The following is a 20,124-nucleotide window of genomic DNA, read 5'->3' on the forward strand; positions in this document are numbered from 1 at the left end:
CCGGAGACTACACGGAGTAAAGAGTGGAGGCAAGTGGACAGGAGACAAGCGTTACTGAGTCTTCCTGAGTTCTGGGCCAGGTGGGAAGGGGGATGGTCTCCCCTCCGAGGAGAGGAGAGGAAAGGACAAACTTGGAAATGACTCCATCAGAACAGTGTGGAGACCCTTCCCGGCCAGCTGGGAGGCAGCGTGGCCCTCTGGGCAGCAGAGGGCGTCACTGAACTGGGATTATGCTAGCTTGGATTGGGATGCTGTGCAGCGCCTGGCAGAATGTGCAAAATTAAGATCTGAGAAGCCTAGGGCTGGGGGGCTCTCAGGTCAGCAGGGACTGGCCACTCTGAGGCGCCGGGAAGTCACCCTGGAGGCTGCCACCAGCTGCTCCCTTGCCCTCACATGGTTGGCCCCTGGAGAAAGCACTCTGTCCCCCGAGTCTCTAATACCTGCTTCCCAGTGTCTTAAGCACCATCTACAAGGGGCACAATCCGGCTTCAAGGGGCAGGGGAGGAACTAAGACACGAGCAATGCCGGAGGCTGAACCATGGCTGGTGCCATGTCGGGTCTTGATAACAGCCTTTTCCAGAGCAGTCTTGAGAACAACCTGCAAGGAGCTGGTCTGAAGGTGTGGGGCCTCTTTCAGGGAGGGGAAGGAGGGAAAGGATCTGGAAAGGAGAGGTGGAGGCCTGGGAGGTCACCTGGGCGGCAGCAAGCTGGGGGTGGGTTGTAGCCTGGGATTCTTTACTCAGGGGAGAGGCGTCAGGGAGGCTGGTGTGTGCACAGGTACGTGTGCATATGAGTGTGTGTGTAATGTGGTTGCAGGCAGGCCAGGGGCAGAGCAAAGACTGAGCCAGTAAAATGGCCGAAGGGAGGGCCGAGGAATGTGAAAGAACTGCCCTGCTCTCTTCCATGCACCCTGGCACCTCTCAGGTGGGCCATGGACTGAAGAATGCTGGTAGACTGTTCTAATCCAGGAATGGCTAATACATAGCATGTCTGCCACCACCTACCAAGACTACTGCTGTTGCAGACATCACTAATTGGTCACAGCTCACTTTCTCCTGTGGAGCCAGGACGTGGCCTCATAACATTTCTCCACAGCTCTCTAGGTGGTAGCCACTCGACACTTTTAAGCTAAAATCATTTCACTCAGAGATATCTAAACTATTTGTCTCTAAACAGATGAAAAGTCTCATCATGAGTGAAAGGTGCCCTGGGAAGGGCTAGGCCACATTCCTTTAGCCACTGCTTTGTTACCCTGATGTGGGGTGGAGTTGGGGGCAGGCTTCTCCCCAGGAGTCACTGGCTCCACCACCCTCTAGAACAAACCTCAGCAAGACCCCCCCATCATCCAATAGGTACAGAAGGCATGCCCCTGCCCTCCCCCGACCAAGAGAGCCAGACCAGAGGGACCCAGGTGCAGAGCCTGTGGGAAAAGTCAAGAGCAAATCTTTGAGGCCCCAGCAGGGGCAAAAGGCTGATGGCCAGTGGAGGTCCTATCCCTTCTTCCCCGCTTCCCGAGCCCACTCCGGGCTGGCTGCTCATCTGAGGGGCGGGGAGGCAGGGCCACACCTGTTATGAAGTAGCTGAGCTCGGCATTGAGGCCCACGTCGCTGTCGGTGCAGTTCAGCCAGACCACCCGGAACTCCCGTGGCACGTCCTCCGACACGGAGACATTGTACACGGCAGGGAAGAAGGTGGGCGTCTCGTCATTCACATCCAGCACTGGGGGCAGAGTCGGCACTCAGGGCTAGGCCTGGCTTCCACCCTAAACTGCCAGCTCCAAAGGCACCAGTTCATGCCACAGACCAACAGGAAACACATTTCCTAGGAGTCAACACCTGCTGGTCATGGGCCAAGGCCCCCATGGCTGCTGGGGCCAGGACAGAGCTGAACAGAGATTCTGCCCCCTCCTGTAGCTCATGCCACCGAAACCCCAGAGTCTCCAGTATGTGCCTAACGACGACAATGACGACTGTGATGACAGTCATCACATTCCTTCGCTCTCCCCAGGTGCCAGGCCCAGGCTAAGTGCTTCCTGTAAAGGACCACAGGGGCCCCTCATGTCATCCTCACTAGGCACCCATCATTTGGCACACTATATAGATGAGGAAGCTCAGAGGAACTGAACGACCTGTCCAAAGTCACACAGCAAGAGAATGGTGGGTGGGGGTCTTGGGGAGGCCTGTCCCCAGTTTATCCCAGGGAAAGTAGCTGGCTTTGAGAACTAGCCCCCAAAGTCTAATTTCCCTTACAGATTTGTTTTGCAGCTCTGCACGTCAGGCCCCCATTCCTTTGGCAGATGACCTAGGATGACCTTCATAGTGAAATGAGCCCCACCCTTCTTCGGCTCCTCTTTGCGGTAACACCAGGAGAAATGATCAGCTCGTGGGATGACATGGTTTCTGCTGTGTCTTGGAAAACGAAAATCTGGGGTCCTCTTTGAGAGGGCTGGACATCTGCCTTGTCAATCACGGGCACAGACATGGGTCATCAAACTGGCACGAGGAACCCCCAAGCCTTGGATCAATAAGAGAGTGGATGTTCAGCTCTCTCTAGCCTCCATCATCTTGGGTCATGATTAAGGAAGGTGAACGTTTGTGCCAGGCCTACTACTACCCACTCCCCATCCCACGGAGGCCAGCAGGAGCCAGGACAGGACCAGGCCTATCCGAGATAACAGCCCATCTCCTGCCTGTTGCATTCTGAACTAATTTCCCTGGGATTACTCCTGGCCCCCTGGCAAGAGTTCATGTCCACGTCCAAGTTTTGTCCCAGAAATTAAAGATACAGTCCGAGTAGGTGAGCAATAGTAACCCTCCTCAGCCTGGCCCTGCCTTGCTGGAGGGTGGAGACAGTGGGAGTTATCGACAGGGCCCCAGGGGGTGAGAAATCTTAGGGAGTCTGGGAATCCCAGCTGCCCTCTTCCCAGGTGCTGCCCTTCCACAGCAATTTCAGGCGTTCCCTGAATACAGGAAGGGAAGCTTCCCTTTACATCGCAAACAGGAAGTCTTCCAAAGACAAAGAGCTCTGAACCTCCCTGCCTGCTCGTAACCCCGAGGGTGCCACCACCTGTTCAAACCCTCTCTGATGCTGCTGGGATCAAATTGGGGGACCTGAGCAGTGTGGCCAGGTCACTGCTCCTGGGCTCTGGGACCCTGCAGTCAGTGACCAGGTAAAGAGAAGGCCCTGCTGGCATTTTTGAACTGGTGGAGACATGAAGGGCTATGTCGAATGGCTCCAACTGAAGAGGATGCCCATCGGCAAGGCAGTCTTTGCTGCCCGGACAGTGGACAGCAGTGACGGGCATGGGCTCCCAGCCAGCTTGGCATTGACCTCGGGCCCATGCCATGCACTCAGCACAGCAGGAGGCACGCCGCCCCCTCACCTCGAATGGTGAGCGTGCTGGTGGAGCTCTTGGTGGGCGTGCCTGCATCACTGGCCACCACGCGTAGCTGGTACTCGGCGATGCGCTCGCGGTCCAGCTCAGCGGTGGTGACCACCACGCCGCTGCTGCTGTTGATGACGAAGTCCATGCGGGGCATGCCCACCTGCATGCGATAGGACACCAGCCCGTTCAGGCCCTCGTCCAGGTCGATGGCCACCACCTGAGGGAGAGGCGGCGCTGGAGTGAGGTGTGGGGACACCGGTACTGATGCGCACCCCCCGAGAAGTGCCCCCTCCTTCCCAATGACACGGCTGCTACCCCAGAGCCTCAGGCCAGGCCACTATCCACAATGCGGCCTCCCAGATGCTCTTACGGGGGTCAGCCTGTCGGAGCTGAAAGGTATACAGATGCGACAAGTGGGGCTGGGGGTGGGAGAGGTGGGAAAGGGGCTTTCCAGAACCAGTGGCCAGGTCTACAGCCTTCTCCCTTCAAAACCCTGCTCTCCTCAGAAGGAAGCTCTTCCAGACTCACTCCAGCTGGCCCAGGACCCTCTCCAAACTCAGGGGTCTCCTTCACCCCTGACTCTCACACTGCTGGCTAGGAGCAGTTGTTAACAGCTCAGACCCCTTCAACTATGTGGAACTCAACGACACAAAATGCTTGATAAAAAGGATTCCCTCCCATGGTCTCTTCTATTTGTAAGACAACAAAAATAAGATGATACAGCTGGTTGTTAAAAGTCATTTGAGGACACACGTAGGCCAGCTTTCTCTCAGTCCTGAGGCTGCTCCCAGCTCTTACCATTTGCACCTCCAGTGCCGATGAGAGAGGTCCTGACTCAGGGCTCTGATATGTTGAAAGTTTTACAGAAGAAGATTCAAGACATTTGAGGAAAAATGTGCAAAAACAGTTAAAATGAGAGCTTTGGATCTAACCAAGACTCTCAGGATTGAGGGGATTTCCCAGGTGGTGCTAGTGGTAAAGAACTCATCTGCCAGTGCAGGAGACTTAAGAAACGTGGGTTCAATCCCTGGGTCAGGAAGATCCCCTGGAGAAGGAAATGGCAACCCACTCCAGTATTCCTGCCTGAGAAATCCCGTGGACAGAGTAGCCTGTGGGCTACAGCCTATAGCGTTGCAGAGCTGGACACGACTGAAGTGACTCAGCACAGCACGGCATGGCTCAAGATGGAAAGTCAATGTTAGTGTCACCTGGTCTAATTTACATCCAACAAGCCGGACAAGAAGAGAGTATCCAGACTCAGATTGAACGGTTTCCTCACTGGGGGACTTGCTACTTCTAATTTATCTGCACAGCTCTAATCCCTGGGGAAAGTTCTTCTGCACATTCAGCAGAAATCATTATTATCTGAGGTTGTAGAGGGGATCTGGGGAACTGCACAGCTTAAGTTAGAGCCCTCTTTCTGGAGAAGGAAATGGCAACCCACTCCAGTACTCTTGCCGGGAAAATCCCATGGACAGAGGACCCTGGTAGGCTGCAGTCCATGGGGTCGCAGGGAGTCGGACAGGACTGAGTGACTTCCATTTCCCTTTCTGTATCTAAAGACAGTTTCCCAGTTAAACACTCCCAGTTCCTCCAACCATCTTCACATGACTCTGAGCCAGTTCCTCCATAAACTCAGAAGCTGTGCTGTTGGGTGTTTCCTCCCTCTCTTGTCTGTGAGTCTAGAGGAGAACCTGTCTGGAGGCTCCACCCTCCTATTTGGGAGGGACTCCTCCTCAGGGAGTGGCTGCAGTTTCCTGGATTGCAGCTCCCCCTGCTGGGGGTTTGGGGAGAAGGTTCTGTTGGAGAGAGAGAATGCTCCCTGGAACCTTAATCTCTCTTTTTTTTTTTAATTTAATTTTATTTTTAAACTTTACATAATTGTATTAGTTTTGCCAAATATCAAAATGAATCCACCACAGGTATACATGTGTTCCCCATCCTGAACCCTCCTCCCTCCTCCCTCCCCATACCATCCCTCTGAAGAAACTGAAGCACAGCGGGGCTTCAGGGCATGGCCAAGGTGAACCGTTCTGGAGTCTTGACAAATAGCCCTGTCTTCTTTGATGGGATCAGGCTAACCCCTTGCTATGGGATCCCACTGTCTCTCATGTAGAAACCCTTGTGACAGACACACACGTCATGAGTACATCACTTGCTGTGTATTTCCCGCAGTCCGAGTGCCAGCTTGCTTATACATATGTCTGATTGGATCCCCACAACATGGCCAGCCAGGTACTGTTCTGATCCCCATTTCACGGGCCCAGAGTGGTTAAACAGGGTGCTTCAAGTCACCCAGCACATCGGTGGTAGATTTGGGAAGCCTACTCCAAAGCCCAGCTCTTAACTTCAAGGGCCTTTCAGTGTTTCTAAACAGCCCTATTAGGGCATCATCTCCCCTGAACCTGAACCTTCGCCCCACCCCCGCCGAACAGAAGGGTGGTGAAGCGGGAGGCAGAAGGCCCAGGCCCATCTCTTCTCGGCCACAGGGACTTGGGCAAGTCTCTTTATGTCTCCTGAAAAGTGGAGGGATCCCACCCACCATGTGGGGCTGCCTTGGGGCTTACAGGAGAGGGGGCTGCCCACAGAGACAGAATGTCTGGGCTACACTCGTCTGACCTTCTTTGTGTCCTAAAACCACCTACAGAACCACCTACAGGCGTGGAGTGTTGAGAGTCTCGGGCCAGACCATCACAGTCAGGCTCTGAGAAAGCCATTTGGCTTCCCGGAATTCTGTCTCTGCCTCCCTCCCTCTGCCTTTATCCATCTCCTTGGGCGCTTTCCTGCAAGACCCAACTCAAGCCTCTCCTCCTCCAGGGAGCCTTCCATTTCCATCTCTCAGAGCACTGGCTCTCCAAGCCTGGAGTGGATTGTGTCCTGTCTCAGCTGCCCCTCACCCATGCAAAGTGCCCATCGCAACCTGGGCACACACAGCACCCACTGCTCCCTGGCTGGCAGGTTGGTATGAAGTGAGGAGATGACAGAGAGCAGGATCTCAGGCCACGAAAGGGAAACTCACCTGGTAGACAGAGACCCCTGCAGGGGTACCTTCAAGCACCTCAGCCACAAAAGGCAGGTTCTGAAAGGTGGGGTCATTGTCATTGAGGTCCAAGAGGTTCACAAACACGGTGGCACTGCTGGTGGCTTTCAGAGGGGGTGTGCCACCTAGGGGGCCACGGAGAGGAGGGGGGAAGAGGGGTGCAGGAGAAAAAGGGAGAGGGAGAAAGACGATTCAGAGGCCTTCCATCCCAGCGGCCCCTCCAGGAGGCAGCCTGGGCCCTACACCCCCAGCCCCGCTCTGCCTCCTAAGGGTGCTCTGGCGGTCACAACTGGGAGGTGGGTGTCACTCCGCTCTTAATGATGAAGTTACCGCCCTCCTGGGCAGGCCCCGGGATGGCCAGAGGACATGCACTGGGGGAGGTCCCCAGGTCACCGAGGGTCAGGGGCCACAGCCCAGGAGTGAGGGGAACGTACAGTCCGTGACAGAGACGATGATTTTGCGCATCAGCTCCGCCTCGTGGGGGTCGGGATTCTCCCGGTCCAGCATGACGTGGGTGGTGCGGATCTTGCCTGTGCTGCTGTTGAGGCTGTAGAACTTGTTGGGTGGCTGGATGCTATACACCAGGGTGCCGTTCTCCCCCACGTCTGGGTCCACAGCCACCACCTGCCGGGGAGAACTGGCCCTTCAACTGAGCCCAGCCCAAGAAGGTTTCTCTGTGGCCTGGGCTGCCTGCCCCGGTTGTCTGAGCTCCCATGCTGGGCACCCCACTGCCTGGGCACTGGAGGCATTCTGGCTCAGACTCAGGCATTGGGTCTTCCTCCTGGCTTCAGCAGGGGGTGTCTCTAGGGGTTGGGAGGCAGGAGGTTCAGAAGATGAACCACAGTGGGAATTCAGGGCTCCTTGGCTTCTCTACCCACTCAGCTTCGGTCTTAGGTAGTAAGTTCCTTTCCCCACCTAAGCCGCGGTTTCTGAACTGTAACAGCGATACCTAGCACCCACCAGCCTGAAGGGGCTCCCTGAACCTCACAGGCCTTCTCCACCTACTGTGTCAGCAGTCTGAGGAGGAGGGCACCTAGAAGAAAGCCCTCTTTACAGACGAGGCACGACGAGTCTCCCTAAATCTCCCAGCCAGGAAGTGGCTCTAGATCCCTCTAGCAGACAACACTGGCAGTGCCCCTCCTTCCAGACAAGTGGGGTTAATGTGTTCATGGGCTCCTGGGGCAGCAGGGAGGCCCTGTAGCCTACGACCATGGAATTCTTCAGGGTGGGGGCTAGGGAGTGCTGCGGAGTCCAAATCCTTGGCTGATCTTTTGAAAGTATCTGAAACTCCAGATTTGGGGATCTGGCTCCTTCATCATTGAACCCTTTCTTCCTTCCTTTGGGGCTTTAGATTGTGAGGACTCTGTGACACCAAGAATGACAGGGCATGGGAAAGGAGCCATGGACAAGCCCCCCGGTTTGAAGAGTGGGTCCCAGTAAATTGGGGCCAGTCATGGGGCTGGGGTGGGGCTGGGGGATGGAGAGGGGTGACTTTCCCTGGAGCGAGGGATGCCATATCCGAGAAGGGGGAGGTCTTAGGACAGGGGCCCCAGACACCACGGCCCGTTAAACCTTTCAGCCCCACTGTGGTATCCCACTTGTAAGCCCCACTCCATGAAGGGATCAACCTCAATGCTGACCTAGTCCAGGGCAACAAACCCTGTAGCCCATTCTCTCCCAGGTCCCTACGCCCACCGATCTCTGCTCATAGGGAACTCCTCTACCATCATACCTCCCACAGGAGAAAGCAGAGCTCAGAGAGGCCTGGACCAGACTCAGTATCACACAGCACCGCCCGTGGAGCTGACCCAGCTGCCACCCTAGAGGCCTCGTAGGGTCCCAGGACAGCAGTGGCACCCACCCGTCAGCTCACCCCAACCCTGTACTGTGGGGTCCACAGCAGCACCCAGGATGGACAAGATCAACGGGGTGTGACTGCAGCCCCAGGGGCTGCATCAGGACGGTGTCATTCTTAACTCCAGGACACTCGGGGATGACAGCCTGGCCTTGTCAGCTCCTTCATCTTACTTGATGTGGGGCCTTTTGTGCTTTGGCAGCAGAATCTGTCCCTCCTCTGGCTTAAACCCCAGATGGAGGCATCTCAGGGGCCATTAGACCAGAACAGACAGATGGATTGTCCTGCCGAGGGCGTCTGTCTGCCCCTAGGCCCCGGGGAGGCAGGGAGAGGGGCCAGTGTTGGCTCTGACTCCAAACCATCCAGGGCTTTTTTCACTTCAGAGAGTGGGAAATGGTGCTACTCCCACCCCACCTGCCTAGCCCATCTCCTCCCTTCCCAGCCTTGGTGTATCCAGGGGGCAGGGAGGTGGCCTCAGCCTTCCAGGCCTGAGGAGCCCTCACTGTGCTGTGGGCATGGGGCTAAGTTTCCCCAGGCTCTATAATGGGGGCCCAATCACCTCTGTATTGACAACAAGAGCTCTGTCCCCTAGGCTTTCCTGTTATCATTTTGGCCAGGTAGTCAGCCCACTGATAGAGGCGACCAGAAAGCCTTGTGCTTCTACAATGCTTCTCTCAAGGTAGAGGATGGAGATAGCTTTTATTCCCATTTTCTGGATTGGTAAACTGAGGCACAGAGTAGCTGAATCACCCTTTCTAGGACAGGCACACTAGCCTGTTGCTGAGTGTGCTGATACACCTTCTCCTATCCCCAAGTGCTAGAGAAGGGGAATCTTGGGCAGCTGCTTCCAAAGGACCATGGTTGGGGGTGGGTCCTGACTTCTGGCCCTGTGGCCCACTCCTGGGTGGTAGGATGGTGGAGGGGCACAGCAGAAGGCGGTGGGCTGGGACCCCTCCCGTGAGCTCCCTGCTGGGCGATTGTGTAGAATCTCACCACTTTCCCCTCATTTATTTCCCATTTCACGCCCGTCATTTTTCTCCTGGCCTGACGGGGAATAATTCTCTCCCTCTCCCCTCTCCTTTATTTTGCTGGAGGGCTTTGAAAGGCTCTAAATCAATGCCCATCAGCCAGGTCCTTGAAGGAGGCTGCAGGAGTGGGAGGGAGAGTTGGACCAAAATCTTACTTGCAAACAGAGAACCACCACTCTGCAAGCTCATGCCCACGCAGGTGCAGTGCACATGGGCGCAGAGACACGCACCTAGCCAGCCCCCAGTGCAAGGGAACACAGCACACACTCGTCTGCACACCGCTCTGAAGAAAGAAAACACTGGAATCACCCTGCACTTCAGGTTTTAGAAGCTGTGCCCAGGGCCCCCTCTAGAGGAGCCCTTGGGAAAGTCCCAGGCCACATGCCCTCATCTCCCTCTGACAAGGAAGACTTGACCCCACCTGTTGGAGGAGGGTGCTAGGTAGGATGGGGAGGAAAGTTGAACAAGTCCATCAACAGCTCTCATTCACAAATACTGAACCCTTATAATGTGCCAGGCCCTGTGCCAGGTGCTGGGGCTCAACTGTGAACAAGACAGTTTGATTCCAGCAGGGGAGGCAGCTGATGGAGACAACAGCTCGCATTTGCTGACCAGTCACTGTGGGCCAGGGTACTTTGTGTATTTGGACTCATTAAATATGATGACAGTCTTATGAAGTGGAGACTTTATCCCCATTTTCTACTTAGGAAGGTTGGAGCACAGAGAGGTTAAGTAACTTGCCCAAGGTCACACAGCTGGTAAGTGGTATGGCTGGGGTTAGAGCCCAGACCTTTTGGTAGCAGAAAAGGCTTCTCACTTAATCACTGAGCTACACTGCCTCTTAATAAGCAAGCAACCTAAACACAGATCGTGGAGTCAGCTCTGAAAGAAATGGAGCGTAGAGAGGTGGCATTTTAAGCTGGGACAGAGGGAGGAGAATGAGCCAGCCATGGGAAGAGTCGGGATGTGGGGGAGGGGTGGAATAGAGGAAGGAGAGGGCATCCTGTGGGGCTGGAAGAGCTGTGCAGAGGCTCCAAGGCGGGAAGGAATTCAGCAGGCTCAGGAAACTGAAAGTCCTGTGTGTGTTGGGGGTGTGTGGTGGGTGTGCAAAGGCGGGTGGGAGATGAGTCAGAAGGTGGGCTAGTTTCTTTTCCATTGAAATATCACCTCCTCCTGATGTCACCTCTGGGTGAGCTGTTCCCTCCTTAAAGACCACTTTTCTCGAACCCCAGCCACAGATGCTACCTCACTCAGGGCCATTATGAGACCTTAGAAGTTCCCAGGGGGCCCCCAACTTATACACACATACACATATTTCACGGCTATAAAATCTGAAAGAATTTTTATGACTATTCCTTTTGAAATTATTTTACTATAACAAGCTCAATTAATGTATGGGCTTCTTGATTTCTGGCGTTCTGACAAATTATCACATTAAAAAAATTCTCCAGAATTCTAGAAAATCAAGCCCACAACTTGTCCTTAAATGCAATGAAATTTTTATACACCTTAAATATTATAATTTCTAAAGTTGTCACTACATATGTGGCAGATGTTTAATATAATAAGCTTTAATTCTGTCTCTGTTCTTTTTGAAATTCTGAGTAACTTTTTTTTTTTTTTCAAACACTACCACGAGTCACGGAAAAGCTGAGGTGCCCCAAACCCGTGGCTGTGGACAGCCGTGTCTACTCAGTACTGAGGGGTGGACTCACATGTCCTTCTCCCCAGAGTTAAAGTGGGGCAGATCTTGTGGGCCAGGTAGGCCCAGTAAGGAAGGACCCTGGCTTTTATACAGGGTGAGATGGGAACCAGGGGTGAGTTTCAGCCTCAGAGTGACACGCAGCTCCCTGAAGGCAGAGAGGAAACTTGCTGCATCCTGAACTCCTGAGCCTGCCAAGTCTGGCACACAGCAGGTGCTCACTGAAGGCTTGTGGGGGTTTCCTGGAGAGTGAGACAGCGCTGGGCAGCAGGCCCCTGGCCCACTGTCCGTACCTGCCCACGGCACGGAGGATGTGAGGAAAGGCTGGAGACCCAGAGAAGGCTACGGGGGCAGATCTGGGAAAGCCTAGAGCCAACAAAGTACACTCCCGGCCCAGCAGACCTACTCTTTGGCCAGCAGGCAGACTCTTTACTAACGGCGCCCCCGAATGCTGCCCCACGCAGCCACTCTCTCCCCTCAGTTTCCTCTGGGAGGGACTTCCCAGACACGTAAAGCCAAGGTAAGAGTTGACCACACAGGTGTTCAGAGGTGGGCATTCTGCCCCAGCTTTTTGGAGTCTCTGGCTGGGGTTATCCTGGTCTAGAGCCCTAGTGTCCATGAGGTGGCAGCAGAGAGTGCCCCTTGGAACTGGGAGTGGTTGCCAAGTCTGGCTTTGAGCTGGAAGGATTCCCCAACCTGGGACTTTGAGAAAACAGATTCCAGATCCTGCACCCTACTGGAATCCATTAGAGGGGATCCCGCCCGGAGTTGAGAGTCATTCGTATCATTAACATGCAGAAAGGAAGACAGGACAGGTGTGATGGCCAACCCCTCTCCCTCTCCCTCTCTGTCCTTCCTTCCAGGTTGACATCTTCCTCCATCGAGACCTGGCAGATCTTGTCACTACTGCCTGTGGTTGATGAGGGTAGGGGTGGGGAGGTTAGGCATCACCAGCCTGAGGCTGCCTGCCCTCAGGGTGGGGAAGCCTTCCTGAAGAACTGGATATGAAAGTTTACCATCCCTTCTCCCATCCCACCCGAGTTCTCTAGTTTTTCAGGACCTGGGCCACCTGTCAGAGCACCCCTGAGCCAGCGGAGGGGCAGAGGTCAGGTAGTTTCAAAGTCAGCCAGACCCTGGTTTGAGTCCTGACATGATCTCTTACTATCTCATTAGCTCTGTGATCTTGGGCAAGTCCCGCAAACACTAAGTCTCCATTTCCTCCATTGTACAGTGGAAGCAAGGAATCCCCATCCATAAAGATCCCCATCCATCTTTATGGGGATGTGGGATCCCCATAAAGGTGAGAGAATCTGTGAGATGTGCCCAGCACAGCAGCTGGCATGTCCCTGGCACTCAACAAATGGGGACTTTCACAGTGGTTCAGTTGGTAAAGAACCTGCCTGCAATGCAGGAGACCCAGGTTCGATCCCTGGGCGAGGAAGATCTCCTGGAGAAGGAAATGGCAACCCACTCCACTATTCTTGCCTGGAGAATCTCATGGACAGAGGAGCTTGGTGGGCTACAGTCCACAGGGTTGCAAAGAGACAGACATGACTGAGTGTCTGAGCATATGATCTGTCAGGATCGTGTCCATCACAGGGCTGGCTGGTGTCTGTGGGGCTGGACACTGGGGCAGGAGGCTCTCTGAATGAGGCCAAATGGGGTACAAGCTTGAGGGGGAAAGAAAGCCTCATAAATGTGAATCCCAGCACATAGAGAGTGGGATGCTTGAGCCCGGCTTTCCTCAGCTTCCCCAGGACACTGCTCTCCTTTCTGGACGCCCTGAGGTTTTTTGGTTGCATCTCTCACGCCCTATCCTGAGCCATATCCCCACACGTAGCACACCTACGAGCCTGTGCAAACCAGAAAGTCCCTGGGTGAGCTTTGAGCCCCCTGCTGGGGCAGCCCTGGGCTTACTGATCCAGATTGAAGGCTGAAGTGACAGAAGTGAGGAAGGAGGAAGGTGATGGGGGAAGGGCTGAAGCTTGCGTGATTTGAAGGGGGGGTTCCTGTGCCTTGCCAAGCGAGGCTGGGGGCTCTCCCGAGGGGGTGGCCAGAGTCCTGGGGTCCCAGGGTAAGGGTGACCCAGATCTGAACCAGCCCTAGCCCCTCTGGCACTGTCCTTGGGCTGTCACTGCTCCTTTTGACAAAGTCTGGAGCCTGCTGTCTCCAAGCACTGTGTGAGGGCTTTCCCCCAACTCTGGCTATCTTTCACCACGCAAGAGAGCATCTGGAACTCTGCTCCGAGAGCTGCCTTGGAAACAGCTCCACGCTGGCTGGCCCACAGGGCTCACGTGGGAGAGGCAGACACTCCTTGAACGGCCACATGGACGCTCTGCCCCCCACCACCACTTACCGTGGTCACATCAGAGTCTGGAGGGGTCATCTCCACCAGGTTGATGTAGTAGGGAGCATCCTTCCAGGTGGGGTGGTTGTCGTTGATGTCCAGGAGGGTAATGTTCACCTATGAAGCCACAAGGGGCACTGAGGGCTGTGCAAGGACAGTGCCCATGCTGGGGACTCACTCAGACGCCTATGGGCACCTTGGCACTAATTCCACCAGCTCCACCCACTCTGGGGGCCTCAGGAGAGATCCTGGGCTTTCAAGAACAGGAGAGGGCCTAGACCTTTCGGGGAGTTTAGGTGCTATCCCATTAGGAGACAGAGGAATGGATGAAATGACCCCTGAAATGGTCCCTGCGACCCGGGACGCATTCTGTCCACCCCGGGTCTTGGCTGAAGGTGACTGACAGGGTGTGGGAGGTTGCGGTGGGACATCTGATAGGATCCACAGAGCTTCATCCCCTTTTAGTCTCAGTTACAAGCCAAGCAATTTCTCTGCTCACCTGCCACCCAGGTAAATTATTTATAGAATTCTGAGTCCTATTAGCAGAGGCCTCTCAGGACTGAATAGAGCACGGGGGATTTTTCTGCCAAGCGGCTGGCCAAATGACAGCACCCCCCGCCCCTCTGGCTAAGAATGGGGGCAGCTGCTGTGGATCGGGTGAGGGCTGAGGAGAGAGGGCTCCAGATGGATTGCGAGAGAGCAAAGGAGGATAAGGAGGGGAGTGGCCGGAGGGGCCTGTCAGCTGCTCTTCCTGCCCCACAGCATGAATGTTGCACCCCACCCTCCTCTGCAGCGATTGCAGCAAAGAGCTCAGTTAGGACCCTCTAATGGCTCTCCTCTAGCTTCTACTCTCAGAGGCAGGAAGGCCTTGGGTGGGGCTGTGGGCTTCACGGGTCCTACCTGCTCATGGGAGGGAAACCGGGGCATCATTTCTCAGCATGGCAAGGTAGGGGTGGGTGGTGACAGCCCCCAGGAACCCTCAGGGCCCTGCCTCCTGTTCTGAGCTGCTCTTCCCGGCAGTCCTTTCTCCTGTATCTTGGCAGGTGCCATGGCAGGGAGGGAGTTATGGGGCTCATGCCTTCTGCCCAGCTGGTCTTAGGGGGCAGGAGAGAGTATTTGTTCTTCCCAAGCACCCCCATGTCTTTCTTCCCCTAGCTGCGAAGGCCCCAGGGCTGACCTTGGCTGACAACGAAATGGTACCTGCCACCCTCCACGCCCACAAGGCCTCACACTGCTTCGGGACACAAGTGTCCAGGGGCCTAAGTGGTACAAGCTGAAGATGAGCTGGAGCTGGCAGCCTGGCTGGCAAGTGGGGAGCTAGGGGCAGGGGCTGGCTGGATGCTCACAGTGGCGATGCCAGTTTTTTGGTTGTGGCCCACGCCCCCGTCCATGGCCCGGACGATGAGGATGTACTCAGACTTGGTCTCACGGTCAAGCAGGGAGGTGGTGGTAATTTCACCTGCAATAAGAGAAGGGTGCGTGAGAGACGGTTTGGGTGGGCCAGGGAGGGAATGGGGAAGGAGGGAGAGTGCAGTGAGAGAGATGCTTGCAGGATCAAGTGACCTGTGTGAATAGGGGGTGGTGAGACAGTGCTCACAGGGCACAGCAGCCATGACTGGGAACCTGAATCCCAGAGCTGGGCAGTATAACCCCAGGAGGAGGAGGCATTTTCAGATGTGGGAGATCGAGATAGATTATGGGATTAGGGGCTAGAAAACAGGGCAGGAGCGTCACTTGGCTTCAAGCTCAGTCACAAAGTACCTCTCAGTTAGGCTGCAGACATTACCTGACTGGCTTCATCACCTGGAACTAGTTACCTAAATCCCCCGTGCCTCAGTTTCTCCATCTGGTTAAAAAGGAACAATAATAGGGCCCATCTCATAGGGTTGATATGGGATTAATTTGGTTCTAAACTTAGAGAGGCATCTGGCACTGTTTATTCATTTGGTTATAGAAATACAGCAACAGGACTGAAACACGCTGAGTGCTTCAGGCATGTTCCAACGCGTGGCTCTTTCGAGACAGCTCAACCTATAGTGGGTTGAGATTTAATATTAATAGCTATAAAATAGTTTCCTTAATTACCTTGTAACAATGCTTTGGATTTTTTAGTGTATAAACATGTTATTTTAGTAAATATAAACATTTAAAATAGACCATAATCTTTGTTGGGTCAGAAAGATCCCCCGGAGAAGGAAACGGCAACCCACTCCAGTATTCTTGCCTGGGAAATCCCATGGACAGAGGAGCCTGGTGGGCTACAGTCCATGGGGTTGCAAACCCCGGAGAAGGAAACGGCAACCCACTCCAGTATTCTTGCCTGGGAAATCCCATGGACAGAGGAGCCTGGTAGGCTACAGTCCATGGGGTTGCAAAAGAGTCGGACACGACTGAGTGATTAAACCACCACCACATAATCTTTGTCGGTCTGTTTTTGGCTTTTCTCTGTGTTTTGGTGTAACTAAGATATGGAAGTCGTTTGGTAGTGGTGTTACAGTAAATGCTTGACAGCTGGATCCCCAAAGGGAAAAAAAGGGCATTTGCTGATTTCCCTGGTTATAAATATTCCCACTAGGGCCCATTTGAAGCTACCCACTCGGTAGCACTGAACTTGGAATTGGGAAGAGATGTACATAACTTACGAGCAGGTTCTCACCAGCAGGCAGGAGGCAGCTCAAGCCAGCTTCAGTGCGGTCTGGCAACCGGCCACCTATCGTCTCACAAGGGCCACTGGACAGAGCCGGCGCTCTGAGGACAGTGAAGTCCAGGTGTGACTTCTGATGACTGTCCTTTCCAGGAGCTTAGCCTGGGAAAGTTAGTTAATTTCTTCGAGCCTCAGTTTTTCATCTAAAACAGATTAGTATGCTTTCAAATCAGAGCTTTGTGAGGATTAAATAACTATAGGTGAAGTTTCCAACGTTCAGAAAATGCTCGTTTCTTTCCAAGGGACTGTGAGGGCCCTCCAAGGGCAAGGACTGGGTGCCATCCCCGTCGGTCGAGCTGTGTGACCTGGGGCAGGTTACTTAGTTTCTCTGTGCTTGGTTTATTCTACCATAATGTAAGGGAGCTGGGCCAGTGGCCCCTAGGACTCTTCCACTCCCGTATTTCCCCTTCCTGCCATGATAAGGAAGCTGGGGTTGGGGGCCGGGGCTCTGAAGGTGCTAAGGCCAGGAACAAAAGCCTGGCAATCGTCTGCCTGCCAAGCCACACTCCGTGGTGGGGTGGTGTCAATTAATTGGCAGGGCGAGGAAGAAATTAATCTCTAAAAAGTTTTAAACATGAACTTGTCGGCATGATAGATGGCTCCTCCTGTCTGGGAAATTAGATCCAATTAAGGCCACCTTTGAGGAGTGGGCCTGGCTAATTTGACCAAGGCGCTCAGAGGAAAACGCTTACACCTTTGGAGCTGAAGGAGCCGTGTTAAGGCAGCAAGAAAATGTCCAAGTCATTATTAAAGGCCCCAGGGTAGAGATGGAGTCCCTGACTGGGGAGGCAAAGTCAAAGCTTTGGAGGCAGGGTAGGTGCTGAAAGGTCAGTGTGCCCGCCACTGTATCTGGGGGCGGCACACAGCTCTACATGGCTTTAGAGAACAGAGTGCTGAGAGTTTGGGCTCTGGAGTCAGAAGTTCAGGCTCTGTGAATCCTGAGTCCAGTGATTTAACCTCTCTGCCTCAATTTCCTTGTAAGGAAAACAGGGGTGATGTGAAGGTAAGACCTACCTCAGAGTGGTGGTGATGTTGGTCAGAGCACTTAGAACAGTGCTGAGTGCCTGCTTAATGACATTACTCTGAGCTCCCCAGAAACATAGACTTCCTGAGGGTGGAGGCTCCTGAGGGGTCAGAGGGATGCGCCGGCTTTGTCAGAGGCGGAACAGGAGGCGCAAGCTGGCCCTGGATGTGTTAAGTCTTTGTACACCAGCCATCTGCTCCCCGAGCTTCCAGGAAAGTGGGGTGAAAGAGACTGAAGGCAGACTTGGAGCACGGAGGCACAGATAACAGGAAGACTAGATGCCCTGCTGGGCCACTGACCACCCATGGCAAGGATGGCCAGTGTCCATCAAAGATTCCTGTTCCCTTCCCAGGCCAGAATGATTGCTGGAGAGGAGCTGCCAGGCCAGGGACTATGATGTTCCCCAAGCCTTCCTTGCATTTGGCAGGGCCATTGCCTGGCTCTGGCCAATGGGATGTGGGCACAAGTGATGTCTGTTACCTCCAGGTCTGACCCATAAACATCTCCTTGCACAATGTCCCACATTCCCTCTTCCCTTCTGCAGTGACCCTGGAGCGACAACATGGAAGGAGTCTGGGTCCCTGAATCACCATGTGGAAGACTCTCCACCAAACACAGCACTGGATTGCTGTGTGAGTTAGAAGTTCTATTGTGTTAAGCCACGGAGGTTTCACGGTTGGCCTGTTCAGCATCTACAAGTTCCCTTACCCAATACAAAGGAGAACTTGGAAGTAGGGAGCCTTGCACATTCACTGAGCTGACTTAGAGCCCCGTGAGGCTGAGGCCATGTCCATTCCATTCTCTTTCCCCAGCACCCAGCACCGCACCTGGTGGAGAGCAGGCCCCCACTGACAGCTGAGCAAAGGTATGAATGAATGTCCAGAGGCCTCTCATTCCTTTCCAGCTTCTGACTTAGAAGTCTGGGGTATCTTGCTGCTTTTTTATGCCCTGCTTCCCTCCCGGCCTCAAGGAGGACAGAAAGCTGGAGGGAGGCATATGGAGAAATGAAGAAGGAGAGTTATACGGACTGAGCAGGGAGCTGAGGATGGGGGCCCCAGGGTGAAAAGACCAAGAAAATAATGCTAACAACCTAACATAGTCAGTACATACTGCGTGCCAGGGACAACTCCAAGTTCTCTATAATGACTCCTGTTTTCACACAACAGCCCTAGTATGTATATCCTCTGTAGGTGGGGAAACTGAGGCACATTTCATGTTAGGAAGAGACATTGAGAATGAGGTCAGCCACTGAGACACTTAGGCTTGAAGAAAGGTGTCCTTGAAGAGCAGTGGTTTAGCCAGATAATTGTGAAATGGAACATATTTAAACCATGACTCTTCACCACCAGAAAGACATTCTTTGGTGAATGAATTCACATTGTGATCTTTTTTTTTTTAATATCAGTAATCTCACTCGGATATTTTAGGAATAAGGCCAAGTGCTCCAAGCTGGTTTGCTCAGGAGATTCTGGCCCAGAGGACGGTTCCCAGGCTGGGTATGGAGCATTAGCTGAAGGTGCAGAGGATCAGGGCTCACCTGAGCGGGCATTGATCCGGAACTGGGAAGAGCCCTCCAAGGAGTAGATGATGGACTCCTGGCCGTATTCCCGGGAGCGGTCCAGGTCTGTGGCATTCAGGAACAGCACTGTGGCTCCTTCCGGGAGACAAAAGGAGTGGGGTCTGCTCACCCTGGGCTCATAGCCCCAGGCTCTGGGAGCAGGACAGGGCACAGGAAGTGGAGGAGACCTCAGAGGGTAGGAGGCCTGCCCCAGGGGCCATCTAGGGATGAGAGTGGGCTCCACCACCTGCTCCTGTGGCCCAGATTCCTGGACTGTGTGGGAACAAGGCTCCATGGGAGGGAGTGGAGCCTGGGAGGGGTCAGGCCCACCCCCTTCCTCCCCCAACTCAGTCCTGGTCCAGCCCCAGAGCACACCATGCCCCACCCCATCCTTCCCTGACTGGCCCCCGCAATAAATGAGCTCAGAATGGCCAGCTTTGACTTTGACTCAAAAAGAAATGAAGCTCCATATTAAATTATTCTACATTTATTGTATTCAATTTTGGTCTTATTTTATCTTGCTCACAAGGAGAATTTGTAAAGGGTTTTTATTTTCTCTTTACTGCTCAGTTAAGGCCCTCACTTTCATCTCTGTGAAACCCTGGGTCAGGGGTTCAGCCTTTCCAGCAGCCTGTCCAGACTCTGAGGGCAGTCTTTCCTACAGCCATGCCCCCCAGGGCTTCCGGATCCCTCCTTCCAGTTCTGGCAGGGTGGTGAGAAGGGTCGGTGTGTGGCCTTCTAGAGTCACCATGCCCTGGCTGGAATCTGGTGGGACCTCTGGCAAATGCCTTACTTTGTCTTAGCCTTAGCTTCTTCCTCTGTAAAATGGGTATAACTATAAAGCCTGAATTGTGGGGTGGCTGGTGAGGATCCTGCGGGATAAAACAGGTAAGACACAGGTCTGACCCATGTCAGACCACGGTATCTATCATGCCGGTGAATCAACAGTTCCTGGGGGGTGTGAGGGCCAGGCAGCGGCTGTGGACAGTCAGGTCTTTCTGGGTCCCTCTGGGGAGCCATGGGGCCTCTGATCTGACTCCTAGTCCTGTCCTGACAGGAGGACAGGCACCTTTGCCCTGATACACTCCTTTATCCCGGCACACTCAACGTGGAAGAGGATTAAGTGCAGGATGAAGGCCTCTCCTTGTCAGTCTCTAGGGACAGAGGGGAGTGCAAGGGGCTGCTTCAGTAGTGGTGTTCTCCAGGGGGTGCCTGAGACTGGCATGCGGCAGGGTGGGCTGGGTCCCGCTTGGGCCCTGTCCAGCAAATCATCCGACGCCAGGTGGGTACTTTTAGAAGGTCTCATCAGAAGGCCCAGCAGTGCTAGGGAAGGTTACCTCTGGTTCCAGCTGCTCCCTGACCCCTCTGCTATCTCTGACTCAACGTGTCCCTGACTCCTACAACTGTCCCTACTCTAGCTGTCAGATTCCAGCTGTCCCCTGGCTCCTCTGGGTGACCCTAACCCCTCCAGCTGCTGTAGC

General features: G+C 54.1%; 1 protein-coding gene across 6 annotated transcripts in view; it reads right to left on the bottom strand.

Moving 5' to 3' along the window:
- The window catches only part of CDH23 (cadherin related 23), a 439,149-nt gene that overhangs the window by 107,154 nt on the left and 311,871 nt on the right, over positions 1–20,124 (bottom strand). For all 6 annotated transcript variants that reach the window (XR_015156859.1, XM_086382172.1, XM_086382174.1 and 3 more), the window contains exons 19-25: positions 18,623–18,739; positions 14,704–14,816; positions 13,367–13,474; positions 6,860–7,049; positions 6,405–6,550; positions 3,383–3,602; positions 1,567–1,719 (exon numbers count right to left, since the gene is read on the bottom strand). Coding sequence is in view for 5 of the 6 variants with exons in the window: in XM_086382172.1 (XP_086238298.1) it covers positions 1,567–1,719; positions 3,383–3,602; positions 6,405–6,550; positions 6,860–7,049; positions 13,367–13,474; positions 14,704–14,816; positions 18,623–18,739 (1,047 nt within the window). In the remaining variant the exon portion in view is untranslated. The remainder of the gene's footprint in view (positions 1–1,566; positions 1,720–3,382; positions 3,603–6,404; positions 6,551–6,859; positions 7,050–13,366; positions 13,475–14,703; positions 14,817–18,622; positions 18,740–20,124) is intronic.

This window comes from Bos grunniens, chromosome 28, assembly GCF_055505025.1.
Source record: "Bos grunniens cultivar Pamir isolate PY7600 chromosome 28, Bosgru_T2T1.0, whole genome shotgun sequence".
Classification (NCBI taxonomy): Eukaryota; Metazoa; Chordata; class Mammalia; order Artiodactyla; family Bovidae; genus Bos; species Bos grunniens.